The sequence below is a fragment of the Equus przewalskii genome, chromosome 14 (assembly GCF_037783145.1).
Source record: "Equus przewalskii isolate Varuska chromosome 14, EquPr2, whole genome shotgun sequence".
Taxonomy (NCBI): Eukaryota; Metazoa; Chordata; class Mammalia; order Perissodactyla; family Equidae; genus Equus; species Equus przewalskii.
This window is the reverse complement of record NC_091844.1, coordinates 66920522-66942052: the sequence shown is the minus strand read 5'-3', so window position 1 is coordinate 66942052 and position 21531 is coordinate 66920522. Positions and strand designations below refer to the sequence as shown.

The 21531-nt window shown below is 39.1% G+C and overlaps 1 protein-coding gene across 14 annotated transcripts in view; it reads left to right on the top strand.

The window, feature by feature from the left end:
• CLIP4 (CAP-Gly domain containing linker protein family member 4) overlaps positions 1-16665 on the top strand; it is a 74044-nt gene extending 57379 nt beyond the window's left edge. For 10 of the 14 annotated variants that reach the window (XM_070572941.1, XM_008517367.2, XM_070572945.1 and 7 more), the window contains 3 exons: positions 2698-2762; positions 8594-8666; positions 14421-16665. In XM_070572941.1, the coding sequence (XP_070429042.1) occupies positions 2698-2762; positions 8594-8666; positions 14421-14742 (460 nt within the window). In that variant the 3' untranslated portion in view covers positions 14743-16665. The remainder of the gene's footprint in view (positions 1-2697; positions 2763-8593; positions 8667-14420) is intronic. The other 4 variants (XM_070572948.1, XM_008517369.2, XM_070572947.1 and 1 more) reach the window with 1 other exon arrangement.
• Positions 16666-21531: the final 4866 nt, after the last annotated feature.

Sequence of the window (21531 nt, the reverse complement as noted above, 5' to 3'; positions counted from 1 at the left end):
GTGAGACTGGAGTGTTTACAGGCCATCTTAATTAATAGGGGAAGGGGAGGAGGAGAAAGGCCCCTCGTGGGAAAGTAAATGATATTTAGGAAAGATGATTGGGCCCTTGAAAAATGGTTGGGAGATGTGATAGTTTGTGACAATGTCTGTCTGGGTGTGGTGTTAACTTCTCATCTCCCCTCCTTCTCTGTGTGATGAAACTCCTGGGCACGGATTTCAGACGATTGAGTTCTTTCTTTTGGAGGATCTGTTTGAGGCAGATAAGGGGAGTTCAGAAAGAGCCTCTCCCTGCTTCTTGATTCTCAGATGTCTTCAGCTCAAAATTATCCTTATGCCAGAGCAGCAGGTTTTGGGGTGGCGTATTTTGATCTCCTATGCTAGTTAATGATGGAGCTGGCCTGGCCCAGGTGTATTTTGTTGTTTTTTTCCTAAGCCCTTGCTTTTTTTTGGCAGTCCTTTTATAAACGAAGAAAAAGAGGTAATAGCTAATGACTACACTTACATGACCAGCCCTGTTTTTAGTGCTCTACGTGTGTTTAGTCCTCTGCAGCAGCCCTGAGGGTCAGGGGCTATAATTATCCCTATTTCCCAGGTGAGGAAAGTAAGGCACAGAGAGGTTAAGTGAGTTGTGCAGTTGTGCACAGCTCCGAAGTGGGTTTTTGGACCCGGGTAGTCTAGCATCAGGATGTGTTGTGCTCTTAACCATGACCCTATAGTGGTTAAAAGAGGCTCAGTGCCTTTCTTCAAGGCTCGTATCTTATAAGTGATTGATTTGGGAGTAAAATCCGTGCTGAATCACCAGTCTTCTGGGTTCTCGTATTGCTTTGGACGGATCTTCATTGACACGTTGCTCCAGTCTCTGAGCAGTTTGATTTGTCTGCTAGTCGTGAGGGCCCTGCTCCCAAGTTTGATTACCCAGAGAACACGGTGTGGTGCATTCGTAGGCACAGTAAATATTGATCAAATCTTGTGCAGTGTGTTTTATGCTGTAACAGCTTTTCTTCTCTTTCAGATTGTGGAGGCACTTTCTTTCATGTGGTTTCATCTTTTTCTTGCTTTGTTTATGGAACCCATGTTTTCTACTTTATTTTTTTTCCCTCTTTCTATTTGGCCTTCTTTAAGGTGTTTCATTTAAAAGCAGCCCCTCTTCTTAAAAGAAACAGGGCTGTCTCTCTAAATGAACTGCCGTCTCCTTCCAGCTGTCTTCCTGTCATCTTCTGATTGTCTCATTCATCATCATCAAATACTATTAAGTGTCTTTAGCACTTTGTGCTGTGCTAGGCATTCTATAAGCAAATAAAACAGACATGGTCCCTGATTTTGAGGAGTTTCTAATTTAACCCAGCTTTGGAGCTCTTTAAAGACACCACAGATCTTCAGGAAGGAAGGGTTTTAAACTGGGGGCTGTTGGAGGGCTGTCTGCATCAGTAGTGGCCAGGCTCACCTTGCACCTGACTCCTTCCCGGATCGAAGCTGGCCTCGTCGTTTCTCCTTTTTAAAAATGGGCCTTCTGTCTCAGAATCTTTGCACAGGTTATTTCCTCTGCTTAGATGACTTTCTAGACCCACCTGCTGTCACCAGACTTGCACCTAATTAATGTCTTTTCTTCTATTAACATATAAATCAACCAATATTTCTTTAGAGAAATTTTAAGAAAACTCACTGACTAGATCTAATCTCTATCTACTTTATCTATCTATCTATCTATCTGCCTATCTACCTACCTATCTGCCTACCTACCTACCTACCTATCTGTCTGGCTTTTTGCCCCAGTGGTCTGTATCAGCATAGTATTCATTTTCTTATTCTTAGTTCTTGCCATTAAGTACTTATTAACAGTGAACTGGTTACTTTTAGACTTAAGTTCTTCACATCTATCCGTCACCACTTAATTCAAGTGTCTGTCTTCCTCATCAAGTCATATTCTTTGTGTGCATTAGTCTCTCATTGATTGCTTTATGTTGTAGATCATGTAAAAATGATGCATATGAATTGTAAGATGAAATGGAAAATATTGCGAGAGTTGCAGGATTTCTTGATGTTACCAAAGTATGCTGGAGGAAGTGAGTGACAGAAGGAAGGCTTTGCAGAGTTGAGTCAGTAAACAATTGAAAGAAATGAGACTGTTAGGATTGGCTTTTAAAAATAAGGAATGATTTGAATATGAAAAAATAAAGACAAATCTGTTAGGAAAGTGACCTTTATGATTGTGCTTAGAGTTAGACATAAAGTAAGAGATGTTGAATTGTATTAGGCATACAAGTTTTTCAGAAAAATTGCACACATATACAGACTCAGGCAATATCTTTTTTCAATTTAAGAATGTGATGTTTTTACAATTATAATCTAACATTTGTTAAATTTAATATATAAAATAAATTTATTTTCACAGTTTTTAGTTTCATCTTTGAAGATGAAGTTCCAAAGAAATGAAGTTAGGTCCCTATTTTAAGTGAATTCACTTTAAGTTGATTTTTTCTGGACTAATTATCCTTGGATAATGAGGACTTCTTCCCTTTGATTATTGCCTGTCTCCCATGCTAAAGTTCATTCCTTGTGCATAATAGATGTCCAATAAATGTTTGTCAAATAAGTGAAATAAATGACCATTGGTGTGAAAACCTCAGCTGAGAGCCAGTCGTAAATCTGAAGACCAGCTGCTTCTAATGAGGTCTGCATTCCTTGCTTTATTCACAGAGTGACAGATTCCATGGACGCTCTTTCGGAAATTTCTTCCAATAAACAGAATCATTCTTATCCTGGTAAGATTATGTAGTTTTATGTTCCTAATAATTATTCCTTTGCTTTTATTTATTGAGAAATTTTTTAATGTAAAGTATATATGTATACCAAAGAGTGTATAAAGTGTTTTGTGTAGTTCATGTCCTCATAAAGCAAACATCTATGACCCACCCCTAGAGGAAGAGGATCACCTCCACCCTAGACACCCTTGAGGAGCCCCCGGCTCCTCTGCCTCTTGAATTTTTTCTTAATTCTTCCCTTGATTGTCTTTATAGCTTTATCACTCCTATACAGATAGATCAATAATATATGTTTAGTTTTGATTGTCGTTTGCTATTTTGTTGTTTAGTATTCCATTAAAATATATTATTCATTCTTTATTTGATGGATATGTGGGTCATATCCTGGTTTTTAGTATTACAAACTATGCTATTGTGCACGTTTACCAAAGTTACTCTGGAATTTCCAGGCATAGGGTATCGTGTCTTCAGCCTTCCTGGGTAGTGCCAGACTGGCTGCAGGCACCTTCTCCTGAGCAGGGCGTGAGAGGCTCTGTTGCTCCTCACCTCACCAACACAGTCTTGTTTGATTCAGAAATCTTTGCCAATCTGATTTAAATGGTATCTTGTTGTGGTTTTCATTTGCATTTTCCAGATTACAGATACGGTTAAGCCTGTTTTTGTGTTTATGGGTTATATGTATTTCCTATTTCATGATGAACCTGTTAAGTCTCTTGCCCATTTTTCTTTTGGTTGGTATGTCTTTATTTTATTAATTTGTAGGTTTCTTTATGTTTTTGAACACTAATTTTTTTCAGTTTTGTGTGTTGCAGATATCTTGCCCAGTTTTTGACTTGTCTTTTGCCTTTTTTTTTTTTTGGTGTATTAATGAGCAGAAGTTCTTAATTTTTAAGTAGTCAAAATAGCAAACAATTATGTTTTGCATGTTTTGTCTTAAGAAATCTTTTCCCAAAACACACCATGAAGATATTTTCCCATATAGATTTCTAAAAGTTTTATATTTTTGCTTTTCGTATTTGTCAGTTCACCTGGAACTGATTTAGTGTATAGTAAGGATCTAATTTCTTTTTTTTCCCATATGGATAACCATCTGTGAAAGAATGATTTGTATAGTACCAATCCTTAAATATTTGTTGAGGTTAATTTTACGGTCTGTGGATTTTCGCCATTCTAATTGGTGTGTTAGTAGTATCTCATTGTTATTTTAATTTGGAATTCCCTCATGACGTATGAGGGTGTATTAGTTCGCTGGGGCTAGCATAACGAAGTACCACAGGTCGGGTGGCTTAAACAAGAGGAATTTGTTTTCTTGGAGGCTTAGAAGTCCAAGATCAAGGTGTTGGCAGGGTTGGTTTCTTCTAAGGCCTCTTTCCTTGCCTTGTAGTTGGCCGTCTAACTTAATTACCACTTTAAAGGCCCTATCTCCAAGTACAGTGACATTCTGAAGTACGAGGGGTATGGTCACCTTCAACATATGAATTTAGGGGGACACAGTTCAGCCCATGATACATGTTGAGGATCTTTGCGTATGCTTATTTGTCATCTGTACATTTTCTGTGGTGAGTTGTCCGTTTTTTAATTGTGTTCGTTGTTTTCTTGTCATTGAGTTTTAAGAGTTCTTTGTATATTTTGGATACTAGACTTTTATCAGAATGAATTTTACAAATATTTTCTCTCAGTCTGTGGCTTGTCTTTTCACTGTCCTAACAGTGTCTATCATAGAGCAGACTTTTTTTTTTTTTTTAAGATTTTATTTTTCCTTTTTCTTCCCAAAGCCCCCTGGTACATAGTTGTATATTTTCAGTTGTGAGTCCTTCTAGTTGTGGCATATGGGATGCTGCCTCAGCATGGCCTGATGAGCGGTGCCATGTCCGTGCCCAGGATTTGAACCGGCGAAACCCTGGGCCGCCAAAGCGGAGCGTGTGAACTTAACCACTCGGCCATGGGGCCGGCCCCAAGCAGGCTTTTTAATTTTAATGAAGTCCAAGTTATCAGTTTTTTCTTTCATGGATGTGCTTTTGGTGTTGTATCTAAAATGTCATCCCCAAACCCAAGGTCACCCTGATATTTTCCTGTGTTATCTTCCAGGAGTTTTATAATTTTGTGTTATACATTTAGATCCATGATTCGTTGAGGTAAATTTTGTGAAATGTGTAAGGTTTGTGTCTAGATTCTCTTTTTTTGCATGTGAATGTCTAGTTGTTCCAGCGCTATTCGTTAAAAAGACTGTCTCTTCTCCAGTGAATTAATTGCCTTTGCTCTTTTGTGAAAGATCAGTTGCCTGTATTTGTGTGGGTCTGTTTCTGGGTACCCTGTTCGGTTCCATTGATCTGTTTGTCTTTTCTTTCACTAACACCACACTGTCAGGATTTCTGTGGCTTTGTCGTAAATCTTCACGTTTGGTAGTGTCAGTCCTCTGACTTTGATCTTCTCCCTCAACATTGTGCTGGTTATTCTGGGTCTTTGCCTTTCCATATAAACTTTTTATAATCAGTTTGTTGATGTCCACAAAATAATTTATTCAGATTTTGACTGGAATTGCGTTGAATGTATAGATAAAATTGGGAAGAACTGACGTTTTCACAATATTGAGTCTTTCTATCCATGAGCACCAAGTACCTCTCCATTTTTTTGGATCTTCTTTGATTTCTTTCATCAGAGATTTATGGTTTTCCTCATATAGATTTTGTACATATTTTGTTAGATTTATTCATATATTTCATTTTTTGGTGTCAATATAAATGGTATTGCTTTTGTAATAATTTTTTTTTACCTATATTAGCTTTCTTTTGGTTATTTGCCTCATATATCTTTTTCTATCCATTACCTTTTAACCTTTCCATGTCCTTATGTTTTTGGAATATTTTGTAAATAGAATATAGTTGGGTGTTACTTTTTAAAATAAAATATGATCTGACAATCTTTGTGTTTTAACCTGAGGGTTTCACCTGTTTGCATTTATTGTAATTACTCATATATTTGGATTTATTTATGCTATTTTATTTGTTTTCTATTTTTTCAACATTTTTATACTTCCATGTTTTTTGCTCTTGACTTCATTCTGGTTATATTCATAGCCACCTCTTTTTTTCCATTCCATTCTCTACTTGTGTAAAAGTTATACTCTATGAATATGCTTTTTGGTGATTACTCTGGGTACATTGAGATACAAACTTAGCAAAGTTGAAAGTTAATCATTATGTTTACCCTTTCCCAAATAATAGAAAATCCTTAAAAACTGAGTTATTCAGTTATTTCCCCACAATTTTCATATTAGTATAATAGTTTATATATAATCAATATTTATTTAACTTGCTCACATATTTACTAATATCTTTAGTCATTAATTCTCAGAACTTCCACTTGGGAGCATTTTGTTTCTGCCTCAGGTATCTTCTTCAGTTCTTTTAGAAAAGGTCCGTTGGTAGCAAACTCTTTCAGTTTTTGTCTTTTCTAATGATAGTTTTACTGGGTCAAACTAAAAATTGGTGAACATTTTAGTTTGAAAGATATTTTCTCCCCTGCACACTGGCAATATAATTGTGCTGTTTTCTGTCTTCTGTCATTCCTGTCATTTTTTTTGAGAAGTCATCTGTGAGTCTGTCTCATCCATACTGTAGTAGGTAACTTTTCCTTTTTTGCTTGCTTTTTGAGGTCTCCTCTATTTCCTTTGTGCTGTACGGGTTCACTATGCTGTGTCTCGGTGGAGACTTCCCTTAGTTTATCCTGTTTGGCATCATGGGTCTTCCTGGATCTGGGATTAGTATCTTTGATCAGTTCACTAAAATTCTTGTTTGTACACTTGTCCTTCATTCTCTTTGTCATCTCCTTCTGAAACTCTGATGAGGGTGCAATACACTTTCTCATGTCTCTGTCATAGTTTTCACAACTTTGTCTCTGGACTGCCTTCTGGATGTCTTCAGATCTTACTTTCTGTTTCCTGATTCTTTCTTCAGCTGTGTTTATTCTGCTGCTGAATCCAGAAGGTTTTTTTTTTCCTGCTTTTTCTCCCCAAATCCCCCCAATATATAGTCGTATATTTTTTTAGTTGTGGGTCCTTCTAGTTGTGGCATGTGGGATGCTGCCTCAACGTGGCCTAATGAGTGGTGCCATGTCCACGCCAAGGATCCGAACTGGCGAAACCCTGGGGCGCCAAAGCGGAGTGTGCAAACTTAACCACTTGGCTGTGGCATTGGCCCCCAGAAGTTTTTAATTATAAAATTTTCATTTCTTTTTTTCTGTTTGTGAATCTGTTTGGTTGTTACTTTGTCACTTTATTCTTTCCCCATGTTTTCAAGTTTATCTTTTATGTCTTTAAACATTTTAAATATTATCTTTTATGTGAAATAATTTAACATCTGAATTCTTTGTGAGTCTGGTTCTGCCATCTGCTTCTGTTGAGCCTAACTTATGGTGACTTCTTTCCTTGTGAGTCTTGTAATTTCCTATCATGAGATGCTCATTTTACTAAGAATTTGATGATGGGAGTTCTTTGAGACCTGATTTGATGCCTCCAGATAAGATTATAGTTACTTCTGCCAGTTACTTAGAGGCACTGTCAACTTGGGACTACTTTAATTTACATTCTCTGCAATGTTTTTTTACATTACACAGACAAAGTGAATTTGGCTTGTGATCAAAAATTTTGAGGGGAGAAAATTCTACTTCTTCTGAGCATTAAGGTTGACACAAGCCACTTTCCTTTGTTTTTGCCTGAACAATGTTTCATATTGTTTCTCATTTAACTTTACCCTGAGGGTGAACTGTTTGGGATCCTCACTTAACCAGGAGTCTTTCGTTAGAATCCCCATCTTGACAGGCCCCAGGCTTTCTTTCCTTGCCCATCTCCTGTGTGGCCAGTGAGGCAGAAGCCCAAGTTCCCTGGAGTTCAGTGGCAGCCCTGTGGCACAAGATGGCAGTCCCGTGGTGCACGATGGCAATCCTCTGGTACAGAATGGCAGTCGTGTGGTACAAGATGGCAGTCCTCTGGTGCAAGATGGCAGTCGTGTGGTGCACGATGGCAATCCTCTGGTACAGAATGGCAGTCGTGTGGTACAAGATGGCAGTCCTCTGGTGCAAGATGGCAGTCCTATGGTACAGGATGGCAGTCCTCTGGTACACGATGGCAAATTGCTTTGGTGCTTGGTTATCTCTCGTGGTTTCTCTTTTTGGTTTTTGGCCTCTTTGAAATTGTGCCTTTTGTGTCAGCTTAACAGTAGTTTTAACAAAATTATAGTTGCTTTAAATTATAATCACTTCAATCAAGAGATTCATTCAGCACATCAGGTCTGTCATTAGTGCCAGAACTGGAAATCCCATTCTTTTTTTAAAAACATCTTTTTAAAAATTTACCTTTCGTGAGGTCTTTTTTTTTTAATGACTGTTATTTGGGGATGACAACAACCATAAGCTCTGAAATTTATTGTTCAGTATTTTATAAATGGGATATCTTTAGTGATTTTTTAAAGCTATTTTTCAATATGATTTATCAAGATTATAATATTTGAGACTAGAAAGATTCAGCTTTACAAATGTATAATTCAGTTATTTGGTTTTCAGGAAATTTTATAATAAAAACCTCCAAAATAATGTCACGATCTTAACTTATTCATATATGTGTGTAGTTTGATGAGAAAGATAAGATAAAAAATTTGTCAAGAAATCTAAACTACTGTTATATTCTGTATGTACTTATTTTCTTTGCTTTCTATTTCCAAAGAAACATTTGATATCATAGAACATCTGTAGAAGAAATGATAACAGATAAGTTTTAATAAGGACTGAAATTTGTGATTTATTTTCCCTCTTTTGACCTTAACTTTCATATTTAGGTTTTAGGAGAAGTTTTAGTACAACTTCTGCTTCTTCCCAAAAAGAGATTAACAGAAGAAATGCTTTTGCCAAGTGAGTATTAAGAAGATTTAGAAAAATACCTTTTGAGATGAACATGAGAGGATTCTGTGAAGAAAAAAAGTGGAATTTTGCATCTTTTACGTTGCTTGGTGGGATTTTAACACTTAGGAGCAAAGGCGTGATGAGTGTATTGAGAAGAGTTCTTCCTCCCTCCTTTGCAAACTCAATTAAAAATGTCGCCAGTGACTAAAAGTAGTGTACTGCATGTGTTCTCAAAGAGGCTTAGTACTGAGGAATTTAAATTTTGTGTTATCATTGAATAGGGTGAGTTGATTTTCAACTGTTGACTAATTAGTCAGCTTTGAGTTAGTATTTTCAGCAATACGTGAAAGAAATGTCAGACCTATTTGCGTAAGGTAATCTTATTATTATTTTAAAAATACTCCCATTTCCTCTTGTGGAGTATACTGCTCAAAATGCCATTTTTTTGTTGTTTCTTTTTTTTTTTTTCCTGCTTTATTTCCAAAGCCCCCCCCGCCCCCCCTCCCCCCCGACAGTACACAGTTGTATATCTTAGTTGCACGTCCTTCTAGTTGTGGGATGTGGGACGCTGCCTCAACGTGGCCTGATGAGCGGTGCCATGTCCGCGCCCAAGATTCGAACCCAGGGCCGCCGGAGCGGAGCGCGTGAACTTAACCACTTTATACAGAAATTCTTTTTTTCTTTTATAAATATTTATTTCTCCCAGACCTGCTTTAGTCTCCTGTGGTTTTCTGAGACTTTTAGAAACTTTGTTGCTTTTAGAGGAATGTGAGGCCCTTCGAGACTGATTGGGTTAAGGAGGTTTTTTAAATCCTTTCTTTACTCTATAGAATAACGCCCTGGGGGAGGAGAGAGGCTAGCTGAGTGGGCAGTGTACGTCCCTGCGGAAGTAGCGGCTGAGAAGCCGCCAGGAATTGGAGCCTGAGCGCTGGGACTGGAGGCTGCGCTGGGCGGCAGGCAGGCCATTTATCTCAGAATCTGGTGGGAAGCTATTGGGAGGCTTCGCGAAGATCTGGAATTCACCTGAGCACCCTGGTGGGACCTGAGGCACTGGTGCTGCTGCTTGGCAGGCTCGGGTGGCAATTTTCCTCCCCTTCCTCAAAACCTTCACCAATTTTGAGAACTTTGAAATTGGTCTCCTCACTTGAGTAGCTTGAGTTTAAGGGCAGTAACTTTATGCTCCAGTTTATTGAAGATATTGGAGAGTTCTTAGGTAGAATGGAAGAAAACTAAGAAGAGACAACCAGGATATAAGGATTCTGAAGGGGGAGAGGTGTCAAAGTCAGTGTTGAGAAGTTGGTGACTGGAAGAGCATGATACAGAGGAACGAGGGAAGGAGGAAACGTCTGGTCCGTGAGGATTATACGGCAGGTATGGTTGTGCGCAGATGACCTGTTGACCTGAGGAGAAAACATCAGTGCTTCTATTTGTTTCTACAAAAATAAAAAGAAATGAAGCTTTATGGTACTTCTACAGATTGAGACTAGTACCTATTTAAGAAAAGGAATAAATATACTTTTATTGAGGATATATAATCAATTTTAAAATTATTTATTTTTACTGTAGAATATGTGACCAGAATGTTTGGTGATCAGTGTTGAAAGGAACAAAAGACAGAGTGTAGGTGCTGGGAGATCTTAGGGTTAAGAGACATGGTCGTGTTTGGGTGACAAGCTTTCTGCTGTTCAGTAAAAGAGTCGTGCGTCTGTACATTTTGCTCCCTGTCTGCTTCCCTGTTCTGCCTGCTCATCTGTCAAGTAACCTCAAGACGGGAGGCGAGGTTCTTTCTTCCTTTGTGCTCCTTCTGCACCGGGCACAGTATTCCTTGCAGGATCTGTAGTATTTTCCTGGTTATTATACACAGATCCTAGGACCTCGCCCCCAGCCTGCCATTTCATAGGTGGTCAGATAATGTTTTTGAATGTGGAAACACAGCTCTCAGGTGTCCTCTAATTCTAAATGGCTCACTCCCCTGGGCTTTTAGAGCTTTGACATGACTTGAATCAAATCATTCCTATTAGAATGTTAAGTCTTTACCCAAACCATTAATTTTTGGTTTAGACATTGAATGCATTTATTACTTGTTTCTTTCTTTAACAATTTTTTTGTTAATTATGAAAGTTGATTGTACAGAGCTTGAAAAATTACAAAAACGAAATGCAGATAAAGATCACCTGTAATTTTATCACCTGGATGAGGTTATCACATGAACGTTTCGGTCGATACTTTTCCAGTTTTTTTCTAAAGCATGTATCTGAATTTTTAAGCAAAATTGGACAAGTCATACTCTAGATACTCTTTGAAAGCTTTTCCTCTTAATATATCCCATATTCTTTCATAGTTTTCCTCAGTGTGACTTTTGAAATCTTTATAAAGACTGTGCTGTGATATGGAAAAAATTTTTAAGGCATAATAATAAGTGAAAATATCATAATTTAACTAATAGTAGATACTAAACTTTTAAATTATGTATGTTTCCCTCCTTCCCCACCTCTGTTTGTGTGTGTTGTGTGTGTCTGTGTGAGATTAGATAAATGTCCAGCTTTATTTTCTTCTAGTTCTTTCTTTTTTTCAATTTATTCATTTAACTCTTTAATCTATTTGGAATGTATTTTAACATACAGTGAGTGGTAAGAATTGTATTCTTTTCCCCAGAATAATCAGTTTTTACAGCATCCCTAACTGAATGTTCACTCCTTTCCTGCTGATTTGAAGTTTTACTTTTTATCATGTAAGAAATAGTTGTGTGTATTTTCTAAGATATCTTTTCTGTGTCATTTAAAAGTACATTCTTGTGCCAGAGCCACATTGTTTTAATTATCGTAACTTTATAATCTAACATAATGGCAGTGTAAATCTCGCTGCTTATTTTTCAACCTTTTCTTAGTTACTGATACCCATTGTGGTTATCAGAGCCTGGGCTTCGGACGCGGACAGCCTTGGGCCTGAGTCGCTTTCTCCTCTTTACCATCTCTCTGACCTCAGGGAATGGCTTACTTTTTTTGAGCCTCACGTTTCTCTTGCATTAGAAGGAGATAATATCTATGTCACTGGTTTGGGTGAGGTGGAGTGAGATAGCGTGTGGGAAGTGTCTGGGGGTAGTGAGTGCTCAGGACATGATAGATATTGTCATTATTTATATGACAGAGTAATTTTGTGAGGTTTCAAAAAATATCCTTTAGGGGTGAATTTGGGGAGAATCGACATGTATATGTTTCTATCCACAAACAAAGCTCTTTCATTTTTCATTTGTATGTTCTTCAGTAAAGATTTATACTTTTTCCTACGGGTATTAGGTCTTTCTTTGTTAATCTGTCATTGTATTTGTGCATTTGACGTGGTAAATAATTTTTTTCCATTATACTTTCTAATTAGAATTCTATCACTTGGCAAATGTGGCTTACGATAAGTCTGTGGGCCTCAGTTTTCCTACCCGTAAAATTAGAGTGTGCTTCCTTTCTTCCAGGGTTGTTAAGGGGAGGAAATGAGATGCTGTGTGTGATAGTGTGTTAAAAAATATAGAAAGTGAAATAAAATAGAAAATAAGCAGGCCCCAGATTCTGTTCACAATCAGGTACCGTGCAGCTGTGGTGACAGGTTCTGCGTTTTCTCTGCTGTGGGGACGGGGAGAAGGGCTTCTTCTGGAGGAGAGGCGGCGTGGATGTGATGCGGGTCGGTGAGCCAAGGGTCGAAAGAAGGATTTCGTAGACTCTCAAGACCTGGCAGTAGTGCTCTTTTATTTAGAGAATAGTGTGGAATAGCATGGGGACAGGACCCATGGGCAGGCAGAGCTGGTGTGTGGGGACAGGACCCACGGGCAGTCAGAGCTTCTGCTGCCGCCGCTTCTGCTGCCCCCGCTGGCATGGGGACAGGTCCCATGGGCAGGCAGAGCAGCTGCTGCTGCCCCCGCTGGCATGGGGACAGGACCCATGGGCAGGCAGAGCTGGTGCGTGGGGACAAGACCCACAGGCAGTCAGAGCTCCTGCTGCTGCCGCATGGGGACAGGACCCATGGGCAGTCAGAGCTCCTGCTGCTGCTCCCACTGGCATGGGGACAGGACCCATGGGCAGGCAGAGCTGGTGCGTGGGGACAGGACCCACAGGCAGTCAGAGCTCCTGCTGCTGCCCCGAGTTGAGGGTTAGGGCTAATTTTATAAGTCATGGGTACGTGACTTATTTTTACTGGAGAAAAGAAAAGATGATGTAAAAAGTCATTAAATGATTTCAGTGCAGATGGGGTCTGGTTATTGTGCGGTCATATAACTTTAGATACGAATCTGGCCATATAGATCGGCATGTAGGTGAGGATGCCCTGGGCTTCTCTCCCTGGGGCGGTCCTAATTCATACCATAAAAAAAAGTCCACTGGGTCGTATAGTTTGGCATGTAGGCCAGGTCACCTTGGGCTTCTCTAGCTGGGGCAGCCTTATTCCACATCAGATGGAGGGCGGAAGGCTCCACTGCTGGTGGTTTCTGGATAAGCATTTCGAGATGTCTCAGGTCAGGACAGCAAGATCCTCGTAATGTTTCTCTCGAGGGAGAGTTTCAGGGTCAGCTACTTCCCGGTGACAGTGGAGGAGGCTCTGGGGCAGAACTGGCTTGAGGTCTTGGATGAGTCTCAGGTTGTATCAGGTCAGGCTGGTGGCAAGTGCGAGGAGGCAGGCGATACATCCTTAAGTGAAACTGGAGTTCATTCATAGAACATATATATATATAAATTCATTTTCCAAAGTTGTAGATTAACAATTTTTAAAAATTGTTTTCATATAAAGAAGTATTTAAGAAGTGAACAAGCATAACCAGAAGGATCTACAACTAGAATGTACAACTATGTAGTGGGGGGCTTTGGGGAGAAGAAGAAGAAGGAAGAAAAAGATAAGATTGGCAACAGATGTTAGTGCAGGTGCCAATCTTTAAAAACAAAAAGTGAACAAAAGGCGATTTTAATTTACCACAATCAAAAGACTGTGTTCTTTTCTACCTGAAATCAGAAATCCCAAGAGTCCCTTGCACCCCTATGTTCATCGCAGCATTATTTACAATAGCCAAGACGTGGAACCAACCTACATGCCCAGAAACTGATGATTGGATAAAGAAGATATGGTATATATACACAATGGAATACTACTCAGCCATAAAAAAAGACAAAATTGGCCCATTCGCAGCAACGTGGATGGACCTTGAGGGTATTATGTTAAGCGAAATAAGCCAGTCAGAGAAAGACGAACTCTATATGACTCCACTCATAGGTGGAAGTTAACATATTGACAAGGAGATCTGATCGGTGGTTACCAGGGAAAAGGGGGAGTGGGGGGAGGGCACAAAGGGGGAAGAGGTGTACCCACAACATGACTAACAATAACGTACAACTGAAATCTCACAAGGTTGTAATCTATCATAACATTAATAAAAAAATAAAGTGTTCATTTCTTTTTGCTTTATTTGGTAATATTGACAGCAGTTAAACAGTATAAGTGTTTTTTTCTAATTGTTATTTTACTGAAAGCATATATATATTTAGAAATTGCTAGTGAAATCTTAAATCCAGATTAGGGTAGTATTAAAATAGCCAAAAGAGGAAAAACTTCTTAAATGTTAAACTAAAGTATATTCTAATGTTGCTATTTAGAATAAAAAAGCCAAGCTGTGAACATGCAGTATCCTCCTTTGTGAATGAACTGTGAGTCTGGCCGTGGGAGTGAGTGACTGATTGCATCCTGTCGCTTTCACTCTTACGGGTTTTCCTTCCTCTGCCCCGTGAACAGGTCCAAGCCTGCTCTGCGGCGCAGCTGGAGCAGCACGGCCACGGCGGGCGGCGGGGACGGGGCCGTGAAGCTGCACGAGGGCTCCCAGGTCCTCCTCACCAGCTCTAATGAGATGGGCACCGTGAGGTACGTGGGCCCCACGGACTTCGCTTCAGGGATCTGGCTTGGACTTGAGCTTCGAAGCGCCAAGGGAAAAAACGATGGAGCGGTGGGTGACAAGCGCTATTTCACCTGTAAGCCAAACCACGGCGTCCTAGTAAGACCAAGCAGAGTAACCTATCGGGGAATAAATGGGTCAAAGCTTGTGGATGAGAATTGTTGAGTTAAACTTCTAAAATATTAAATGAGCTCATACGTACATATATATATATATATGGTATAAAATAGTCCATGGAGAATGGTTTGCTTTATTTAGCCGTTATTTAAAATTTGAAAGTATAGCTATCTTCATAAAAACTATTATAACAATTCAGAGAGACTCCTTTAAAAAGCTAGAAATATGAACTATGGGAATCATGGTCCTCTTAAAATAATTTCAAAATAAGCCTTTTTTAAAGCTTTATACCCAGGAACATTCTGAGACTTGGGGAAAACGTGCCATTAGGTGGCCACCTGCCGTTGCTTACTCTGTTCACTTTTGCGCATAGTAGTGGATTTTTCAGATGCCATAATTCTGAAGGTTTTCACTAGTTTTGGTTAACGTATGATGTTCACATGACCTTTTTCTGTCAAGTATTTTTGGAGTTTTTCTTTCTTTCAGTACTAATAAGTACAATAAGAGAATAGGAGCTATATGACTAGTGTATTTTTCATATTTTTTGGTAAAATTGTTCATCCTTTCCGGAATGCCTCATCTAAACATCAGGTAGACCTGTGGGGTTGCATGGGCCTCGGGGGCTCCAGCTCAGCCTCTCGCCCATTGGCAAATACGGACGTGGAATCTCCAGTGGGTCTTCTCTTCCCCGGAGTCTCCAACTGGTTGGTTAACAGAGCTGAGAACAGGCTGTGGGTCTCCTGACCTGTGGCTCATGCTCTTTCCTCTATACAAAGTGTGTAATCTCCGATTTTTCCTCCATGTTGGTGACTGCTGCATTTGGATGAACTACAAAAACCCATGATTAGGTTTATGAATTCAAGCCATCATTAGAATTCTTTGCACGTACTTACTTAACTTCCCTATTGGACATATCTATAAAACACACATCCATACATGAAGCACTTTTAAAACATGATGCACTTTCATCTTTGTGGAGAATTTGCCATCAATTCCTCCTGGGATGTGAAAAACATTTTAAAAAGTTATATTTAAGAGAGGAGAGCAAATTAAGATGTGTTAGGAAGAATGTAGTAGTTATTCATTTAAATGTTTATGATTTCTTGATTCTTTTGTTTCATTATTCATAAGACTGGTGTTCTCTGCTATCATTGCTGTTCTTGTATTTTCGGTTGTTGCAGAATTCAGTCTGTTAGAAAGCTAGAGAACTGCATCGTGTTTTCGTTTTCCTTTTTGAGCACATGTTAACAAACTAAGCTTCACAATAGAGTCCTGTAATAATGCAGAATGTTTACGTCGTGGATATGTATTGAAGTTTATGTCCTGTATGTATAAAGCTTTATCTTTGATTGTCGATATTTAGACTTTACCACAGAAATATCGGAACAGTTTGCTTTATAAAATTAAAAGTCTCCTTCAGACTGGAGCTTGCTTTGTGCTTAGGAATAATATGTTGAACTATTTTGCAATATACTAGTTAAAATCTAAATTCCGGTGCTTTGCTGCCTTTTTAAAAATATTGTGGTATTTCAGATATTGCTAGAGCTATTTTCCTGAAATGCATTTGCAAAATAAGGCTGCTTTATAATCAAGGAATATTTTTATTGATTGAAGAAAATAACTGTACTGCGATTCAAAAGTAAACTTATTTTATTATATAGCTTATTTCTTAAAAACTCTATTTATACCTTAATGTGCAATTCATGGCTACACTGAACTTGGGTGTCCGTAATTCTCCCTGTTAAATATGAAATGCTGTAAGTCAGAACCAGTAATGCCAGCACTGAATTTATTTTGAGGTTGGAGAAACATTTGTTCTCATCTTTAGGTTAGGATGACTAAATCCATTTAATGTGTATGTTTCCATATACTATACGTAGAGATTAGGCGTTTTCATTTGTGTTTTGCTGATTAATTGTCATTCAGAGTTCTTGAGCATCAATAAAAAGGGACGCTCTTTCGGTTTGGGAACGGCGTCTGGTCATTTTCCCCGTCGGCAGCTTCTTGTCTCAGTCGCTTGGAGTGCGTGTCCTATGGACTCAACTTTTTTTTTTCTTACAGTGCTGACTTGAATTTGTCCTGTCTCTATAAAGAGGCTTGAAAAGTATCATGCTTTCTTCTGGACAAGTAAAGTTATGTTGGTAGCCACCCTCCTGTTATATTGTTTTGATGGACAGAGAGCCATTTAAGAAAAGAAGGTTTTTCTACAGTTTTCTAAAATTACTTAACTTTCTTTTGTACTAGTGGGTTTTCATTTGTTTATTTAGGGTGGGATAGAACACTTGGAATTTAGATTAATAAAATTTATAAGTAATTATCTACTTTATACTAAAAAGCTTTGTTTCTGCATTTTAGGCTAATTTGGTGGGAATGTTTTTAAGTGCTTACAAGCGTTCGGACGCAGACGGCTGCTGACCCTGAGCTGGGGCGCTGTGGCGTTGCTGTGAGGCCCCATCCTCTCCCCGCCTCCTCATCCCCATCTCACGTTTTTCTTTTCTCCTCAGCGTTTACCACCCTTGGTCATGCTGAACTTTTTCCTTATTATGTTTCTTTTTCCTCCCTAGACTGAGGGGTGGGATGCTACACTGTTTCATTGGTCGCTTCATCTCTCACACCCGGGATGCTCCTTGGTACCTAGTAGATGTTGGGTAAACGTTTGTTGAATGAACAGGGGCAGTGAAGGCGTCGATTATGTAAAGTGGAGAGATCATCTAGCTGGCTTCAGACAGGTGGCCTTGAGAGCCCAGGCCAAGGACTTGGTAAATTTTGCTAGATAAGGGAGGAAAGAGGACAGGAAATATTTGAATCATGGTAGCCCAAGTTTACCCCAAAGTAGCGACATGAAGGAGAGAGAAAGATGTTTGGTGTTGGGGTAGAAAAGGGGGGAGGAAAGAAGAACAGGGCCACCAAAGCCACTGCCCTAGTGTTTGCCCTGGGGCTGGCTTTGAATTTCTGTTTTGCTGTGATGACAGTTTAGAGAATATAGTAACATGTGTGGTCTAATCTAGAGCAAATGAACCGGACCTTACTCACGAGTGCACGGCATTGGTCTCTGGTGTCAAGTATTTTTATTTCAGTTTTATTTTGGACCTACCTACTTAGAATATCTGATAATGTTATTTAAGCCATGTTGACCCATGGCTAGAGACCTAATGTGTTAAGAATCATTCTTAATTAAGAAAGAGATCTAGTAATTTTAACTACTCACCAGACATTTGTTATGTAAATGATTGACTCAGAGATGTATGATGCGTATCACCACACTGCAAGCCAGGAAGAGAGTTTTTTATTTTTCTTCATGCCCTTTGCTTCACTACACTTATTTATGATACGAATACAGTAGTTAATACAAAACTCACATTATCACATTTTTTTAGTAATTGTTTAATAGTATCCCTTGGTACACAGGCCCTTATTTACAATCAATGTCACATAAGCCGCTTGAATCCACAGCAGACATTCCTAATGAAGCTTGTGTGTAGCTGAATAAGTTAACTAGGACCCGTTAAGATTTTATTACAAGCAGAATATGATGCCTTTGCATAGGCAAAAAGAATTTTTTCTACCAAAATTTTTGCTAATGCTCCTTTTTAGAGGAGGGGACAAGAAGTATATGTGGAGGAATTAGAGTGGATGGGCACATCTTACTGACGGTGATATATTTTCACTAAGCTTGGTAGAAATGAAACTGGCTTTCTGCTCGCAGCCTTTCCCTTGAGGAGGAAGGCACCAAGGAGTGTGGGAACCTTTTTCCTCTTATCCCTTTCGAGCATCTTATAATGAATAGAATTTTCATGGTGAAGCAGCAGCAAGTTTTGTCATTTACCGTACAGCTAAGATGGGAAGTGTGGTGGATGTGGTGGTGCTGGGGAGCAGGCAGTAAGTTCGGAATTATGTTGGTAAAGATATCTTAGGTGTTTAAATTGAGGCTATTAGCTTAAAATATAACCCGTTCCCAGTCATCACTGGTGTCATTTAAAAAATGCTCTCAAATCTGGCTTAAGTCCAGCTCTAAAATCCTAAATGAACCCCGACATACAAGTTTGTCTCTACTGTAGCTATTTTGGTATTTACACACGTGCACAGCCCTGGGGCTTCCTTGTCAGGAGGAATTTGGTCTCAGAATTGGATACTTAGATTTGTTTGAATTGAATAAATGAAACTAATAGGGAGTCTCAGAAATTTACTTGTACTGTGCTGAATTTGAATTGTAAACTTTTCTGAAGTGTAGACAGTGTAAGTATCCACATGCTGTGTGCTCCTTGACCTGTGTCAATCTCAGAGAAGTTTCCTTTCAACTCCAGCCTGATAGAGTTCGTCATAGCTTTACTCGGAGTAGACTCACCTTCTGGAAGACTGAACTAATTATTTTTCACATAACAAATCAAATCAGACTGACATGGAAATGAATCATGTTAAAGCTCTTCACACAGCTTCAAGCCATTCTTTTTATTACGTCTCTAATATGACCTCCGAGATTCAGCTTAATCTCAGTCAACAGTTTTGCTATTGACTGTCCCTGACAGTTCTTGTTATGAAGGGTAGGTGTTACTATCCAATATCTTTGGAAGAAATATCCTAAAATGGGTTTTAAAATGAATTTCAATAGTCATAAAAAGTCCCATATTGATGGCAGGGGAAAGTGGATTTTGCACTGTAGACAACAGAGAAGAAGAGTAAAGTGAAAAATTTCAGTCCCTTTTATTGAACTGGCCAATGAAAATGGATTTCTAATAAGAATTCCAGTAGATTATACATATCAGTTAAAAATATTGTTATTTTCTCAAATGATCTTTTCTCTTTCTTGACGGGAGTAGAGCTTAGGGAATTAAGAAATAGCATGAGATTTCTTGAGGTCTCACTTCACACTCCCTGGTGTGTGACAAAGGAAAATCCAGTGTAATGTTCTGCTTTAGTTTCTTTTATAAAACATCACAGCTGCTTACTGGTACATACATGAGGAAAAAGAATTTCTGTCTTTAATATTACTTTAGTTCTTCTGAGAACTATGAAATACTATATAAATATTACTTTGAAATAATGCAAAAAGATTTAAATTGGTTTGTTTCTTGACTGTTAGATGCTCTAAAATGTAGAAAATTTGTGTGCAGTCTTCACAGTCTTATCTTTTGGTGAGATATTTGAATTGAGTATCTTTTTGGGATTCCCTGTTTCTAGAGCTCTGTAAAGCTATATTATTCACAACCAGTTTCCAAAAATTGCCATCCACTGGCAGTGGTTCTCTCTATAAACCTGAAAAGGAGGGATTCTGCCCAATCCTATGGTACTTGGGAGAGAGCGCTCCTGTTATGAATGAATTCCTCATCACAATGGCACCACGACGCTTATTTAGGGATGCCTGACTCCACAGACCACTCCTGGTCTCAAATATGTGGCTTGCTCTGGGCTTTGCTCCCTCACTTTGGGAATGAGCACTGGGAGGTGTGAATTGACAACTGACAGAAAGTGCATCGGATATATCATCAAATAGTAGGAGTGGTAAAAGATAGCCTTTAAAAGATAAATTTTATGAGTTTACTTTGCTAATAAGGCTGCAGTTGTAGTAAATGTAACAAAAGAGAAATAAGTGGTGCGACACTGAAGGCATGAAGGGCATTTAACGGACATGATTCTCATAGTCCTGTCAGCTTTGCTTTTTTCAAGAAACCATCCCTGATGGACCTCATTTTGCTATGTTAATGATTTTATGATTTGTTAAAAGAGCTTTGAATAGAAAGAATAAACGTAACTGATACTGAACTTCTTTCTGCTCTACTTCTGTATAAAGCTTAAATGTGGCTCAGTGGCGTCGTGCACTGAATTAATTGGCTTTGGTTCTAAATGAATTAAGAGTCAGGGTCAAGGAATAGCCCTTCCCCTCCCCCCTCCCCCCACCCCCCCACCGTCCCCGCCAATACCAGTCGTGTCCTACCCATTGTGGGCCAGGTGTTGGGATTTGCCTCATAGAGCGGTGAAGTCTTAAAGAATCATGGACTTCAGAGTTGGAAGGAGCCTTTGAGACCAAACTCACTGCTCACGTTTTTAAATGAGAAAGTGTGAGTTTAAGTAACTTGCTTGAGTCGCATAGGTAGATAATTGCAGTCTAATACCTGGGTCTTTTAACTCCTGCCCAATCTGCTTGCTATCTCTCATGTAACTGATGAGTACTAAGCCATGCAAGGTCAGCCTGGTGGTGTAGTGGTTAAGATTTGGCTCTCTCACCACTGCAGCCCCAGTTCATTTCCCTGTCAGGGAACCGCACCACCATCTGCACTTATAACAGAAACCATCCAAGATATTATAATCATGTGAAGTTTTATCAATGTGATATTCGTCTGTATTGGCAAATAACTGCTCTTAAAATGTAAATATTCTAGGGAACGTTAATATACTCGTTGCTAAGGCTTAGTGAGAGTTCATTTAATAAGATTACCTTTCAACTAATACCAGCTGAAATGTGCCTACTGAACGAGCATTTTAGTGATGGTGGGATAAATAATTGTGAGTAATTGTTTTCAAGGAGGCAAGAGGCCTTAGCAAATTGGTGGAGTGAGGGGATAGCCTGAGGGTGTGTCAAGCAGAGGGATCTGAGCCTGGCACTGCAGCAGCCCTTGGTGCCTGCAGTTCTTGTGAGGTTAGCCTGGTGGCGCCATCTTTACCTGGAAGGGTAACGTACTTGTTTTACTTTGAGAGGAAAGTCATTGCTTTAGTGTTGTGGCTATAGCTCATCTCCCTCCCCCAATTACAGGTAATAGTCTGTTCTTACACTGAGCTTTTCAAATGTTTTAAAGTTAAGCTAGAGCTAAAAATAGCTTTGTACTTGAGTAGTGCATTAAA